The sequence below is a fragment of the Notolepis coatsorum genome (genome assembly GCF_963971535.1).
Source record: "Notolepis coatsorum genome assembly, chromosome: 14".
Classification (NCBI taxonomy): domain Eukaryota; kingdom Metazoa; phylum Chordata; class Actinopteri; order Aulopiformes; family Paralepididae; genus Notolepis; species Notolepis coatsorum.
This window is the reverse complement of record NC_140178.1, coordinates 85,564,935-85,582,268: the sequence shown is the minus strand read 5'-3', so window position 1 is coordinate 85,582,268 and position 17,334 is coordinate 85,564,935. Positions and strand designations below refer to the sequence as shown.

At 46.6% G+C, this 17,334-nt stretch overlaps 1 protein-coding gene across 1 annotated transcript in view; it reads right to left on the bottom strand.

Annotated features, from left to right (window-relative positions):
• Nucleotides 1–17,334, bottom strand: part of LOC311240589 (extracellular serine/threonine protein kinase FAM20C-like) — a gene marked incomplete at both ends in the record, with an annotated part of 54,565 nt that overhangs the window by 22,211 nt on the left and 15,020 nt on the right. Inside the window, 5 exons of the mRNA XM_084329163.1 lie at nucleotides 715–895; nucleotides 1,318–1,433; nucleotides 1,887–1,979; nucleotides 2,097–2,175; nucleotides 14,967–15,145. Coding sequence (XP_084185289.1) covers nucleotides 715–895; nucleotides 1,318–1,433; nucleotides 1,887–1,979; nucleotides 2,097–2,175; nucleotides 14,967–15,145 — 648 coding nt within the window. The remainder of the gene's footprint in view (nucleotides 1–714; nucleotides 896–1,317; nucleotides 1,434–1,886; nucleotides 1,980–2,096; nucleotides 2,176–14,966; nucleotides 15,146–17,334) is intronic.

Here is a 17,334-nt window from a genome sequence, read left to right as displayed (position 1 = left end):
ATAAAACCATATAGTCACATTTTAGAATACAATAGAATAGAATTTTAGAATACAACTAGAAACACTGTCCTGGCCTGCTTCTAAGTTCAGTGGCCTGACAATTTTTTATTTTTTATTTTTTTAATCACCTTGCGGCCCTCCCGTGGCTGCTCGCGGCCCACCTTTGGGTCGCGACCCCGACTTTGGGAACCACTGGAATAGTCGACTAATCGATCGAAAGGAGCCGTAGTCGACTGCCAACATCTTAGTCGAATGCAAAAAATTAAATACAAATTATAATATATATATATATATATACAGTATATTATTTTAAATAATTCTTTCCAAAAGCAAAGAGGCCTATAGCGTGGCTAACGCTAATGGCGCGCATACCAGCGAGGCTAACTGCCTAAGAAAACAGGCACAGAGGCACTGAAAGAGGATTTCACCTGTCTAATGAACACACTAGACAAATATCAAGATGTGTCCATCAGTGGACCAATTACATGCTTTCGTAGAGGAGGACATGTATGCCTTCAGTCGACTCCTTCAGTCGACTCCTTCAGACATACTCCCCACAGCGGCTAAATGGAATGACACCCCCCCACCCCCCCCCCCCCCCTCCCTCCAAAAATAAAACAAATGTTATTTTTTTTTTGCATTCAGGGCCAATTTTGGCCAATCAAAGTCGACTATACAAATCTTTAGTCAAGGACAGGCCATCAGTGTACCCACTGTGCTTGCTTGGTGCGGCTGTACGACCTCCTCCAGGGGGAGCGCCAAGACCTGCGTGAAGCCAGGGACAGGTCGGGCAGCATGGTGGCCAGGGACACCTCCAGACCGTGGGGCCGGCCGCACAGCGGATGATCTGTGGAGCAGTAGCTCTCACACTGGCCGTAGAAACACACATTCCCCGCTGGAGGGAGACAGAGAAGGTCTGAAATATTAGTCACGTTGTCTGGTGTATATAATAGTGTAACTAATGGGTTTTGTTTGGTCACGACAGCCATAGAGTACATACATTGTACTCTAAATTGGTGACATTGCAATCACCCCCCCCACTACCCACACTTTAACTATAATGACTACATGCCTAACCCTAACCATGACCACTAACCCTAACCATAACCACTAACCGCTAACCGCTAACCTTAACCATAACCATAACCATAACCAACCCTAAATAGCTCCTTTACCTTGTGGGGATCTGCCAATGTCTATGATATAAAATATTTGGTCCCCACAACGGTAAAAAAACAAGGCCACACACACACACACACACACACACACACACACACACACACACACACACACACACACACACACACACACACACACCAGGAGAAGTGAAGAAGGTCCTGGAGAGCCTGTGGTCGGTGGTGATCTGTCTGATCTCTGTGGTCACATTGATGAGACGGCCGACCACTGGAGGGATCCTATTAAAACCTAGTACTCTGAGAGAGAGAGAGAGAGAGAGAGAGAGAGAGAGAGAGAGAGAGAGAGAGAGAGAGAGAGAGAGAGAGAGAGAGAGAGAGAGAGAGAGAGAGAGAGAGAGAGAGAGAGAGAGAGAGAGAGAGAGAGAGAGAGAGAGAGATTTGGAAGGGGAGATTGATGGATGGTTAAAGGGGAACAGACTCGTTTTACATCTTTTTCTACCTGTTCTGCTGGGTGTACCATAAAACACCTGCTTTAATATTACAGTATTAGTTCTCACTAGTTCTCACACACTTGAATTAGTGTTGAATTTTACTTTATATTTAAGCGTGCAGTAGCGTTATCCATTGAGTTCAGTCAGAAATGCTAACTGTGCTAACCAGCTGTTGCAGGTAGCTGAACTGAAGTGCCAACAGTGAATAATAATTTTTATTATTATATAAAAATATATTCCTAGTCGGTACATAACCTACCTGTCTAGATGGAAGGCAGCAATCTCTGCGTTGTGTCTTTCAAAGTCTGAGAAGTAGAATAGATTGAAGTCTGTCTCTGCATCTCTGGACTGTCTGAACCACACACACATCCACACACATCAATCAATCAATAGATCAATCAATCAATCAATAGATCAATCATCTATCTATAATTCAATCAATCAATCAGTGAGTCAGTCAGCCTCTTACTTCATGGGTTTCAGCAGGGCCTGTCCGTAGTTAGGGAACGACATGAGAAGCTTGAGTTGAGTACCTCCAGTCTTCTGGACTGAAACACACACACACACACACACACACACACACACACACACACACACACACACACACACACACACACACACACACACACACACACACACACACACACACACACACACACACACACACACACACACACACACACACACACACACACACACACACACACGACTGTATGAGTTAACACACAGATTACCAGTACATCATTCAACTGTAAATCAAAACACAATCATGGTAAACTCAGAATATACACACTAATGGAGTAATAGGTATTTGGCACAGCGTTCAACGTTTGCGTGGCACACAGTCGCCTGGGATACGAGGATAGTCTCCATAGTCACAGCCAATGCAGGTTTGTGATCAGTATGATGAGCAATCAGCAATATTATTTAGTTTTGTCAAATCTAAACAAAGGGATGCATTGTGGAAGTCTTCTTTTCTGCACTCACTGATACAGACCACAAACGGGTTTGTTTAAGTTAGGACACAACAAGACATCTTTTGACTCGTCTAATGTCCACTTTCTGTCCCCCTGGTCGCGTGCACATCTCTGTTACGATGTTGCAGAGAAACCGGTCTATGGAGTCTATTCCTTCTCATGCAGGTGGCCTGTTCTATGTCGTTATGGCTTGCTCAGCACCTGTCTGCATATATCTCGCTTCAGCGTATATACACTGAATAAAACTTCCACCATGTACCTTTACATGCCAGCATTCATCTGGCCACACCCCCATCCGCTTACCTACATAAGCAGGGGTGGGGCCACACACTCATCTCCTTCGCAAATTTCATCCACAAGCGAGTGCCTGCTATATGCCCACTTGACGTGGAGAAAAATATTTAGTCTGAGGAAAGGAACAAGGAGATACGTTGACATCATATCTTTATTTTCTCTCTCACTATTTTCGAGAAAATACGGCGATATTGTCTTCGTTACGGGAGTGTCTGGATCATTCCGACCTTCAACGGCTTTTTCGTATTAGGAGCTCACGCCGCTGACATGCTTCCCAACTACAATCCTCCTTGCTGCGGCTGGATGGGGTTATCCTCCAGCAACACAGCTGGACTGTAGGACGCACCGACTATTGTGAGAAGCGGTTGTTTCCAGGTTGGGTACGTACTGTTTTGCTTACGAGCTCTGGTTGTTGTTGATGCTGTGGGGGTTAGCTAACAATTTATGAAACGCCGACTCCAGGCTAGGGTCCTCTGCTCGGCTTAAACGGCGGTTGGGGGATCTTGGTCTGACGCCCATGATGGGTAATCTAGTGGCCGCGCTAGGTCCTGGTGATCCCAGGATTCTAGAGCGGATGCTTCTCTGTCCCGTGCAGGCCCCATCTTTCATATACAAATGAAAGTATACCCTAACGAGGAAATGTGGGCATAGGATCTTCTTTATCGGAAGTTCCATGCTCAAAGGGCCCGTGTATGTCTGGACCACCGTTGAATACTGTGTTCTGACATTTCTTTTTCTTTTCCCTGTTAGGGGAGGGATTGGGAGAGTGGCCTGTCTGAAGTGTGGCTTGTTATGTCATTGTATACAGTTCAGGTGATAGCTGCTTAGCTTGCGTGCTAGTTGTGGACTACTGTGTTAGCCAGTCAGCTGTTAGCTGCGTTCAACGTCGGTGACCCGTTAGCCAGATTGCAGTTCGCTTGGCCTGCGCTCGGGGTAGGAAGGTCCCGCGGACCTTAAACACTTCTTCTTTCCTTCCCTTCTAAATGTTTTGTAATAACGATGTTTTCCAAAACGGGTGTTGCTGCAATACATTGAGGATACGATGCGTGTTGTGTGTGAATTGTCTTGTCACTGGTATAGCTTCTCTCCATAGAAATCGGGTTGTTGTTTTACATGTGTAAAAATGATCTGGTTAGTTGTGTTGAGAACATGTGTGTCATGTACCGTGAACTCACAACTAAGGGGGTTAATTAACCTAGAAAGCTATGCTTAGTGACATATGAGTGAAGAGTGAATTCTTTTCTCAGCCTGTAATGACAATGAACAGTGTGTTCACATATTAACAGGGTTACCTGTTCAACTTGGCCGTATCAAGTGTAAGGTAGGAGGGGTGATCCCCCCGGTTCCCTGGGGCTTCCCCACCCTCCTTTCAGACATGTTGTTTACAATATACTGTGTCACTGTGTTTGTGGGGATACGATGTAACCCTTAGCTTAATTGCTGGGGTTGTGCTAACCGCTTGAGAAACTATATTTTCCTAAAGAAAAGATTGTTTGGTCGCTTATCGTGTGTGCTTAGCAAGGCCTGTGGCCAATACATAATCGAGGATTTTGTATTCTCTCGTTATGAAAAACGGCGTTCCTCTGTAGCAAGAGTGTACTTGCCATTTTTTGTTGTGATAAAGGGTTGTGTGTGTCTTGTGATCTACAACTGGGTTAGGTTTTTGTCATTACATCCTGTCCTTCAAGGTTCCTGTCACATTGCTGTTCGGCACGTTACAGGGTAAGAGGAGGGGGGGGGGGAGGGAGGTTCCTGGTCCCACGCCCTGGAAGATTGGGCGTGTGCACCGCAGAAATTCCCCCGCCATAGAGTACGTCACTGTGTGCGTCTCTGTTGGTAAGACTTCCGAGTTGTTCAGGTCCATGTGATGGATCTGTTTCAGGGAGTTGTCAGAGCTCCTCATCACGAAGCTCCTCCTCGGGCCTTCTGTGAGTTAGGACTCTCCTTCCCTGTGAGGGAGCCTCCTCAGAGTTCAGAGCCTCCTCCTCAGATTGTCAAGGTGAGTAGAACTTCAAAAAGGAGTCCTGCTCTATTGTGTGTGTATTCGATTCAATTCGATTATTGAGTGTGTATTGGTTCAGTGCCTCCTCCTTGGAGAGCCCTAACCCAAATTTTACATAGCTCAATGTTGCAATATATTCTTTTCAATCTATACAGCTCGCGTGGGAAGTCTCTCTGGGGATTTCCATCTCCTCCCTATGGCGAGGATGGTGGGATGTAAAAATGTAAACAGTTTTTACCCTCAGTTGCGTCATGTGGGATTCATGTCAGTCTGTGTTTCTTTCTTTTTTGAATAAAAAGAGGAAGGTACATGAAGCACGACGGCTCCGTGTCGTTCTCCCAGGCGACTTGGAGGAACAATGTTTGGTGTCTTGCTAGACTATCCATTGATGTGTTTGGGTCTCGACGCATACATAGTGCTGGCTCGGTGTGTTTCTGTTAAAGAATCACACAGGGGCTAAGTGCGCCTTGGTTGCTTGTTAAAACAGCGTTTTTATAGGGCAACTGGGATGGAGTTTTGTCTCTTCCGAGCGCCAGTTTACTAGGTTGTCTCGATTAATTCTCGTTCATATCTGGGGGATGTTAACGGAATAGATCTGAACATAGGTAGAGGGGTCTCACGCCCTTGGGGTGGGCCACTGAGCACGGTCCAAATGGGACCGTCTGGGTGGCGCCCTCTTTTCATGTTTTAGATCGACACGCATACCTACCCCCTTTTCTGGAGTGGGCATGTCGGCGTGGTTAGGACACGGGACTGGTCTGGTCGCGCTGGTCCAGGTCAGTTAACCCGTTGTCCGCCGGGGATGCAGATCTGCTGTTCTGGTACCCTGAGGGACTTGTGCTTTTTTCGGGGGGAAAAATGCCGGGTCGGTCCGGGTGTCACAGGGTTAGGCGCTATGGAGACCCTTTGTTGGGTACATATTGTACTCTGCACTATCGTAATGGCTTACGGCCATACCAACCTGTACACGCCCGATCTCGTCCGATCTCGGACGCTACGCAGGTTCGGTCCTGGTTAGTACTTGGTTGGGAGACCGCCTGGGAATACCAAGTGCGGTGTGCTTAGGGCTGGTTCTCCATTCTTTTCGCTCCTCTCTCATGCGTGGCGAAGAGGGGGCTGTTGGGGTGGTCTTGGACCTCCTCTGGTAACCCTGTGCTTCCCGTGCCGCCGGGCCCGGTCCGAAGTAAAGTTTCGTTGATACCGTAGGCCTGGGATAACCCTTTTTTGAAAATTGAAACACTTGTACTGCGGTATAGCCAGTGTATGCCCGCAGGTGTGTTTTAGAGTTTTTTCTTGAGGGGTTATAGGAACAACCACCGTCTGTACAGAGAGGGTAGTTGATTCCCTGGTATGTTGGAGCAGAGTCAACTCCCGGGTTACCCGGTTGAGTGTGCCCCTGCACGTTCATGACGTCTGCCAATCATGTCAGCCTTCTCTGCCTCGACCCCTCTGGGTGGTTTTTTTTTAATGGAGGCTTTGTCATGCAACAACGCCAGCATACGCCCCTTCCGCCGGGGGGGCTGTTTTCAGCTGACTCCTTTGGCGCCTGTCTCGTCCAGGCTCAGTGCTCCAGGCTCAGGTTACAGCCTGTTGCCTGGTTTCCCCGGTGCGCTGCCTGCTTCCATTGGTTAACCTTTTTTGTGTGCTTACAGCCATACTGACTGCCTGTTCTGCAGGGTCAGTGTGCCAGGCGGTGTGCTATTGGGGGGAAAGGGCCCGCTCTTGGAGGGGCCTTATCCGAATACGCTGGCGATGTGGGGGGCGGTGTCCCTAAGTGACCACCTGGTGGGGTCTTGATGCCTGGCGTCATTGACCTCTCCGGGCCCCCGTTTTCCAGGGGATCCAGTCCCTTCAGTGGGTCTGGGTCTTCCTTCGCGCTCCGCTGCTACGGCCTTGCCACGGGGTTGGGTTTGCTCTTGACCCCGTGATTCTGGGGGCAGTAACGAGGTTGTTCCTTCCGTTCGTTCCCGGGTGGCATGCGGGTTGTGCGTGTGTGTAGTCGTGGGGTCAAGCCACGGTCTGCTCACCCTGTGCGTTGAGTTGCTTGAGTGCCTCTTCGCACGGTCGGATCCGTCGCCCTCCCGTGAACCTCCAATAGGGGGGGTATCCTCCATTAGGGAGAGTCGGGGGGGCTCGGTCCTCCCCGGTCTGATGGTTGTGGGGGGCCTCAGCGGGGTACATTCGTCGGGCTATGGCTCCGCTCAGCCCCTGTTATGCAGACAGGTGCTGAGCAAGCCATAACGACATAGAACGAAGGGTTATGTATATAACCCAGTTCTATGAGTTATGGTGCGCTCAGCACCTGGACGCCGCTGCGGCCCTTGATTTTTCATTGTGGTGAAATTTGTCGGGAAGGAGATGAGTGTGTGGCCCCACCCCTGCTTATGTAGGTAAGCGGATGGGGGTGTGGCCAGATGAATGCTGGCATGTAAAGGTACATGGTGGAAGTTTTATTCAGTGTATATACGCAGAAGCGAGATATATGCACATCGCCGACTGGGGAATGTTCAGGAGGAGTAACAGTGACGTCAGTGATTACACAGACGCTGTGGTGTCATTCATAACAACACTGGCTGATAGTATCATCCCCACAAAGAAGGCGAGGGTGTTCCCAAACCAGAAACCATGGGTGGACAGTACCATCAGAGCAGCCCTGAACTCTCGCACCACTGCTTATAACCGGGGCAGAGAGTCAGGAAACATGGAAGAGTACAAGACAACAGTCTACACTCTGCGCAAGGCTGTCAAACTTGCTAAGAGGATGTATGCCGACAAGATGGAGGCACAAATGGCACAGAATGACACAAGAGGCTTATGGCAGGGACTGAGGGCTATAACTGACTACAAAGTCAGCGCCCCCTCAATGGGGAGCGACAACGCCTCCCTTGCGGACCAGCTCAACACCTTCTACGCGCGGTTTGGTGCAAACAGTGGCACTGCTAGCCCAACGGCTAGTGACGTCACTGGTGCGCCGGCTGTTGTGGAGGGGGGGGGGGGGCATCCGCGGGGGGCGGGGACGCTCTCTCCTTGACGGTACACAGTGTGAGAAGAGCATTTATGCAGGTGAACACCAGGAAGGCTGCTGGCCCAGATGGTATAACAGGACGCATACTTAAGTCCTGTGCCAACCAGCTTGCCCCGGTGTTCACCGCCATATTTAATCAATCCCTGGCGGAGTCAGTGGTCCCTGCCTGCTTCAAGATGTCTACCATCATCCCTGTACCAAAGAAACCCTCCCCAACATGTCCAAATGACTACAGACCGGTGGCACTCACCTCTGTGGTCATGAAATGTTTTGAGAGGCTGGTCAAGGACCACATTTGTGCCTCCCTCCCCATTGATATGGACCCTATGCAATTTGCATACAGGACAAACAGGTCCACTGACGACGCGGTCTCCCAGGTACTGCACAGCACCCTCTCCCACCTTGACCGTCAGAAGGGGGGCTATGTGAGACTGTTGTTCATTGACTACAGCTCAGCGTTCAACACCATAGTCCCCACCAGACTGGTGGACAAGCTGATCGAGATGGGTCTGAGCTCCGCCCTGAGCGCCTGGGTACTGGACTTTCTGAGTGAAAGACCCCAGGCGGTCAGGGTGGGGGGTCAGACCTCCAACACCATCACCCTGAGCATCGGGTCCCCCCAGGGCTGTGTTCTAAGCCCCCTGCTGTACTCACTCTACACACACGACTGTGTGGCCAAGTTCAGCTCCAACTCTATAGTGAAGTTCGCAGACGACACGTGGTGGTGGGGCTGATCTCGGACAACGACGAGAAGGCCTACCGGGAGGAGGTTGAGGTACTGGAACGCTGGTGCCAGGACAACAGCCTGCTCCTGAACATTGGTAAAACCAAGGAGCTGATCGTGGATTATAGGAGAGGACAGCAGGAGACACACACACCACTGATGATTAACGAGGCTACCGTGGACAGGGTGAGCAGCTTTAAGTACCTGGGGGTCCACATCTCAGAGGATCTGACATGGTCAACACACATAGACACAGTAGTAAAGAAGGCGAAACAGCGCCTCTACCACCTGAGACAGTTAAGGAAGTTCAGAGTATGGGGGAAGATACTCCAGTCCTTCTACTCAGGAGCTGTAGAGAGCATCTTGACCGGAAACATCACTGCCTGGTATGGAAACAGCACGGCACAAGACAAGAAGGCCCTACAGAGAGTGGTGCGCTCAGCCGAGCGTACCACGGGTATTGCACTACCTCCCCTGCAGGTTCTATACAACAAGAGGTGCAAATCCAGAGCCTGCAGGATAATGAAAGACCCTCACCACCCCAATAACAGCCTGTTCCAGCTGCTGAGGTCAGGCAGACGCCTGCGAACCCCAGCTACTAGGACAGAGCGGCTTAGGCTCAGCTTCTTCCCCCAGGCCATCAGAGCCCTGAACAATGAACATTGAGTGCCACAGAACACTGAACTATCCACACACAAGCACACATGAACACACACACGACACGCACGCTGTGCACGCTCACACACTAGCAGCCACTTAACACTTTAACATGAGCGGGCACACACTCATGCCGCACACTTATGGCCAAAAGGAAAGGCCACTTTAAATTAGAATAACAGGAACAGTGTATTGCACTACCAAAGCTACCTAGCATGTCCTATATGCTCTGTAAATAACTATGTACAGATACCGAGATGTCACACCATGTTACCTGTTACCTGTTTATTGCACAATGTTTTTATACTATACATACTATTATATGTTGTACCACTGTATTGCACATCGTTGCGGGCAAGACCACCCGCATTTCATTGTATACTTGTATGCCGTGACAATTAAAACTCTTGACTTGACTATGCAGACAGGTGCTGAGCTCACCATAACTCATAGAACTGGGTTATATACATAACCCTTCGTTCCTCCACATGGGGGCAGCATTGTGTACTGCTGCAACAAACGGCCCTGGGTCAATATTAAGTGAAGTTGTACCTTTATTAATCCCATTGGGGAAATGTGTCCTCTGCATTTGACCCATCCTGACTATTTAGGAGCAGTGGGCGCCACAGGGACCAACTCCAGTGTAATGCCTGTACATTGGTCAATTGGCAATGCAATTGCAATGGCAGGAAACCTAGCAAGAATGTGTAGTTATTATTGGAATCAATTGATCCGATCCCTTTCCAACTCCAATTGATTCAATTTATTTTAAGAAAATACTGCTTGACTTTGTTTGGCACGCTGAAATCCAATGACCGCTTACATTATAAATCAGTTGTTGATCTTTCCTGCGTAGTTGACTGAAAAGAAAATATCTAAGTTGACCGTAATCAGAATAGCTGTGGACATTGTTGAATCAATTGAGCGCTGCTACAGGCTGGCAGGACAGAAAGCATGTAAAATGCATTTGAATCAGAATCAGTCGGTTGAAGCCTGTACTGCCCCCTGGTGGTCTGAGTAGTAGGTAACCAAACACACATTGACTGTGATGCACTGAGTGAATCCACAGTCACTTCCTAGCCCATAGCAAACCAACCTATGTTGACCATGAAGGGCTGGTTCTGCCCGAACCGTTCGTTATACAAGTATCACAGAGACATTTCAAAGGTACTCACAGTTGCATGAGGGTTTCGGACAAAAATACGTGATGGTTTGAAAGCTCGGCGTTGCTAATAAACATTTTAAATATTTTTTATAAACTGGTCAACACTGCTCAAAACGGCTTTATTTCCGTATTTGACTGCCTGGTGCGCCTGCGCTGTGATCACAGCGCATGCGCATCATGCACCCAACGCCGGAAATAATGCAGTGTTGACCAGTTTATAAAAAATATTTAAAATGTTTATTAGCAACGCCAAGCTTTCAAACCATCACGTATTTTTGTCCGAAACCATCGGTGAGTACCTTTGAAATGATACTTGTATAACGAACGGTTCGGGCAGAACCAGTCCTTCATGGTCAACATAGGTTGGTTTGCTATGGGCTAGGAAGTGACTGTGGATTCACTCGGTGCATCACAGTCACAAAAAGGGCTAAGTGGCCCCTGGCCGCTCTCTGCCTCTCTCTACTTCTCTCTACCTCTCTCTACTTCTCACTACCTCTCTCTACCACTCTCTATACCACTCTCTCTACTTCTCTCTCTACCTCTCTCTCTATGTCTCTCTGCCTCTCTACCACTCTCTACCTCTCTCTCTACCTCTCTCTCTACCTCTCTACCTCTCTCTCTACATCTCTCACTACCACTCTCTCTACCTCTCTCACTACATCTCTCACTACCACTCTCTCTACCTCTCTCTCTACCTCTCTCACTACCTCTCTCTACCTCTCTCTCTACCTCTCTCACTACCACTCTCTACCTCTCTCTCTACCTCTCTCACTAACTCTATCTACCTCTCTCACTACCTCTCTCTACCTCTCTCTCTACCTCTCTCACTACCACTCTCTACCTCTCTCTCTACCTCTCTATCTACCTCTCTTACTACCACTCTCTACCTCTTTCTCTACCTCTCTCACTACCTCTCTCTCTACCTCTCTCACTACCACTCTCTCTCCAGAATTTCCCCAAGGGGGGTCAATAAAGGAACTCTTGACTTGTTTTGACGGACAGGAAAGTTCAGAGAGGATGAACTGATACGTCAGCGTCTGTTAGGCAAAGCCGTTGTTTCTGCAAAAACGCACGATTACGTTTCAAACACAAACCAACACACTTTCCGTGCATTTCATCTCCGCTTTGTGATGGATCAGAGTAGCCAATTCCAGAGCCTGTCTTTGTGAGACACTGGAACATTACTGCTTAATCTGCAAAGCTCAATACAAATCTGAATTCATTATTCATTATAGCGAGTGGGGTTACAGTGGGAGAAAGAAAAAACACTGTGTGTGTGTGTGTGATTTGATTTGATTTGATTTGATTTGATTTGATGTTTTTTTTCCTTCGTGTCTTACATACAGGTGTATGCCCAGCTAATTGTGGGCTTACAAGACACATAACAATAAGTATATAATAGTATACTTGACAAATTACTTGACAAATTATGACATATATTTTATATTATGACATATAGACCAAGAGTGGTAGTGCTTTGCACTAGATAGTACTGTACATTAGTACACTGCATAGTATTGTGTATTGTATATTATATGGTAACTCAGAACATTGTACATATGTCTATACCGAACACTGTGACCTCATTTTTCTTCTTCTAAATTCATGCTATATTATGTTATTATGTTATTTGATACTATCTTGTCTAGCACAGTCTCTGGAGCGTAACAGTAAGAAGCATTTTGTATGAAAGTATTCTGTACTTCTGTATGACAACTATTAAAGAACTTGAACTTGAACTTGAAGATGGCCACAAAAAAAAGAAAATACAATAAAATGTAATATAACACAAGCTGTAAGCAATGTATGTAAACAAAGAAACAAGAGGAATTCATATACAATTATATAGGATATAGTGTGTTTTGTCTCAAGTACCATGCTTTCTCCAAAAATCCTGCAAAACTGAAGATGTCCTCCACAAAAAAACAACTCAACATACAACTCTCAGACTGCCAGAACAAATCCGGATTTACAATTTGAATTTTCTCAAATAAATCCCTCCTCAAATCGGTGTACAAGGGTCAAGGGGCAATAAAAAACAAAATGATATTCATCTTCCACCACTCCCAGATCACAGAGAACACACAACCGCTCCTCCTCAGGTTTACCTTGGAATCTACCCACTTCCACCGCCAATGAATATGAATTTCTATCCATATTGTCCCAATATGCAAGTGTGTTCGTGTGCGTGTCGGTGTGCATGTGGGGGTGTGCATATTCATTTGTATTCATACATTGCACCGATATGTGAGTGATTATGTTTGTGTGTGTGTGTGTCGTGTGCGTGTAGGTATATGCATGCCTTCTGTTTTTGAATTGTAATAACTAGTGCTGTCAGGTGATACATTTTTTTAATCTAATTAATTACAGGATTTGTAATGAATTAATATAATTAATCACATTTTAATCGCATAACCATTTTAAGCCTGATATTCTATATTCTATAATCATATTTCAAATGGCATGTGTCCGGATGGCAGAATTCAGTACTGTATCTACAAAAACCTTCTGTTTAATCATCTTCCATTTATTCATTTGCTTAGATATTACAGGTCTGGTTACAGGTCAATTTTAGCATGGTGTTATTCACAGTCAAAGATAAAGATATTCTCATTTGGTTCATTACAATTTACTCAAGCCTAGTAACAGACACAGTATTTCTGACACTGGGAAGACATTCCCTGAGATCCATAGATGTCCCTAGAATCAGATACCAAGAACATGCAAATGGACCATATTAAAAAAAAAAGTCTGTAAATGTGTACTGTACGTTTTTATGGAATGAATGAGATAAAAAAAAAATATATCTATTTTTTTGTAATAAATGTTGAGTTAATTTTCATAACGCGATAATTTGCTGTGTAATTAATTAATCTAATTAACGCAATAAACTGACAGCCCTAGTAATAACTTCACCTGAGAGGTTTTGTTCTTGTTAGTCTATTTTGAATCCTAAAAGAGAGGATTATAGAGGGGAAATAGTTTTTCAGTGATATGCTTGTTGATCAGGATGAGCTTATTTGTAGGGATTCCCTGTCCTCTTTTGACAGTAAAGAGTAAATGGAGACTGATGGAATGAAAGAGAGAGAGAGAGAGGGTGGTTTACATGCAACACACTCTCTCTCACAACGATAGACTCTTGGACACACTTGCACACACGGACACTTGCATGCACACACGCACGCATGAACACACACACGCACGCACGCACGCACGCACGCACGCACGCACGCACACACACACACACACACACACACACACACACACACACACACACACACACACACACAGATTCTCTCACTAGACATGCACAAAGACACTGTATAATATAATAATAATTTAGGACCTGCTCCGAGGTCATCAATTGGCACACATGCGATGCATGCATGCAATTCGTATCTGCGATTAACCCATCCCGTCGTCCTTCCCCCCCAAGGGCAGCCGGGAGCAGACAGGCACAACGTGAGCCGCGCCAGGGGACCAATCCAAGTGCTCCTGTCCGTCTTCGTCAAGGACGCCACAGCGTTAGCGATCTTGTTGTTGTGCATGTTTTTCCATTGGGTTTATCTTATCGGGGGGGAAACCCTTGCGAGCACGGGGAGAACATGCAAACTCCACACAGAAAGGCCTGGGAGATACCCCACCTGGGTAACTGGCACCATGGAAACCTGGTCCCCAAGCGGGATTCGAACCCTGGACCTTCTTGCTGTGAGGCGACAGTGTTAACCACTACACCACCGTGCCGCTATGTGTGTGTGTGTGTGTGTGTGTGTGTGTGTGTGTGTGTGTGTGTGTGTGTGTGTGTGTGTGTGTGTGTGTGTGTGTGTGTGTGTGTGTGTGTGTGTGTGTGTGTGTGTGTGTGTGTGTGTGTGTGTGTGTGTGTGTGTGTGTGTGTGTGTGTGTGTGTGTGTGTGTGTGTGTGTGTGTGTGTGTGTGTGTGTGTGTGTGTGTGTGTCTCTCACACACCCAAACACGTGCTGTTTGATCTGTGTCCTTGGCTCTCTGTTTGCTTCTGCAGACTCTTCAGATCACAGGACCATCAAACAGCAACCTCCAGGGTTAGTCTCTTCATCCTCAATAATACCAGACAATCTCAGCTGTGTGTGTGTTTGTGTGTGTGCGCGTGCCTGTGTGTGTATCTAGGCCATTGTGTGGGTGATGTCTCTGTTTGTGCATGCAGTGTGTGTGTCCCCTCATCCCTTCTGTTCTTCCTCCCTCACCCCCCTCTTCCCTCATCTCCTCTATCGTTCGTCTCTCTCTTTTAACTACCCCATCTCTCAGCCCTCCTCCCTGATCTCCTCTATCATTCCTCATCTCCTCTATCGTTCCTTTCTCTCAGCCCTCCTCCCCCTCCTCCCTCATCTCCTCTATCATTCCTCATCTCCTCTATCGTTCCTCTCTCTCAGCCCTCCTCCACCTCCTCCCTCATCTCCTCTATCATTCCTCATATCCTCTATCGTTCCTCTCTCTCAGCCCTCCTCCCCCTCCTCCTCACCGGCGTTCAGGATGCCTTGTGTTGCCAGATAGTGAGTCAGGTGGTCCAGGTTGGGGTCCTTCCTGTTGTACAGCTCCCAGCGAGAGATGCTCAGGTGGAACCGCAGCCAGGGAGGGTGGGTCTCGTTATTGCTCGTCCAATTGGCTCTGTCGTAGCCATCCTCCTCACTCTCACTCTGCCTATGAGGGGAGATGGAGATGATGAATGGTGGCACCGGCCAGTGAAGAGATTAGAGTCAAAATCAGAGGCATGCTCTCGATGGGTCAGAACAGAGGCGTAACACTATGGGTGCAATGTGGCTCTAAGATATGAGACACTCACACAACATACATGTTAAATTTATGATGGAGAAAATAATATTAGGCTGCAGGGAGCCATAGATGATGACTCCTATAACTCTATTCTGCATCTATTCTGATGCAATCAGTTTAACTGAGCTGGTTCCCAAATGAGTCCTTGTTTTTCTGATGGCTGAAAATTAGAGATGTCCGATATTGGCATTAAAATGTAATATCGAAAATTATTGGTATCGGTAATCTTTATTTACCCAGGCAAGCAAGTAAGAACAAATTCTTACTTTATTTATTGTGAAAAGTATGCATAATGTTGTGTTATTTTCATGACAAGAGATATGTAACGTTAATGAATAATTACCTGAAATGATTCCCTTTTGGGGGGGGGACGACGACGACCCTGCATATATCGGTATCGGTTGATATCGGTATTGGAAATTAAGAGTTGGACAATATCGGTATATCAGATCTCGGTAAAAAGTAGAGTGGGCAGAGTGTGCAGCAGGATGAACGAATCAACCGCCAGGGCAGCAACATGTGTTTCTCTCCAGCCTCACTCACCACCAGGGGTGTAAAAAGTACCCAGAAATTATACTCACGTGAAAGTATGGGTGCTGTCTCAAAATCATACTCAAGTAAAAGTCAGAGTATCTGGCTAAAAACACACTTGAGTAAAAGTAAAAAAGTTTCTACTTTTAAATGTACTTAAGTACTAAAAAGTAAAAGTTACAACTTTTTTTCTGACTGTCTATTCTTCTGATAGCAGGTGTTTAATTAATCAAAGATCCCCGCTTTCTAGTCTTGCACAAGGACCAATCAGCATGGGTATGGGCGGGTTAATTTTCCATTGATGGGGATTAGATTGGCTGTTTCTAAATAAGGTGCGGCCGCAGGATTAATAACGTTAACGTTAGTTCGGCCAGAGAAACAAATACACGAATTAAAATAGTTGGACCTGCGAGATTTGTACTTTGTAGGTCTGCATTTTAAATGTAAGGAGTACAAAGTATGTTTTTTCTCTCTGAAATGTAATTGAGTAAAAGTACAAGTATAATAATAATAACCTAATAATACTTGAGTAAAGTACAAATCTCCCAAAACAGTACTTAAGTATTGTAACAAAGTACAATTACTCAAGTACTTTACACCCCTGCTCACCATCCATCATTATCATCTCTCTCCTTCTCTCTCTCCTCACTCTCAGGGTGGGTCTCGTTATTGCTTGTCCAATCGGCGCTGTCGTAGCTGTCCTGCTCACTCTCACTCTGCCTATAGGAGGGGAGATGGAGTTTTTGAATGGTGGCACCGGCCAGTGAAGAGATTAGAGTCAAAATCAGAGGCATGCTGTTATATACTCGTACTGGCATCGCGTCCCGCTCTTATGCCATACCGAGATATACCTCATCTCTTAGTACCTACTGTACAAAAATAACGAAAAACTAAACACCCTTGCACTTGACCAGGCCCCGCCCCAGTGACTTACGTATAAGACACCAGGCGTGGTCACCACTCCCCCTTCCTCTTTTTCGTTTTCCATCATGGCGGTTGCTTTGCGCCCTGTGTTAGCGAGTATGAAGTGTAAAGAGAAATTGAACAATGCCGGGGATTTGCCAGCCCCTGGAATCTTCGGCGTGTTCCAACGGTGCTCGTATGGGTTCTCCGGCTCTGCAGCTGGATGCACCTCGATTAGGGATGTCCCGATCGCCTTTTTTTGCTTCCGATCCGATCCCGATCATGTGATTTTAAATATCTATCGATCCGATCGTTTCCGATCCGATCTTTCACATTAGTAATCAATTTTGACGCATTTTTGTCAGAAACTGGCAGAGCGAGACAAGCCCATCTGTTGCCTATCGTCCGGGGCGCGAGAGCGGAGGCTTTTGTTATTACATTCACCCTGAGAAATGTGCTTCTGCTTCATATGAGAAATATTAAAAGTTTCAATATATGTTTGCACATTAGTATACATTCAGTGTTCGACTTACGTAATGGTCCATTCTGGTCTGAAACGCCGACGATAATCCTCAGTCACGTAACGTTATCCTCCAGGTGAAAAGTTAGTCTGAAAACTTCGC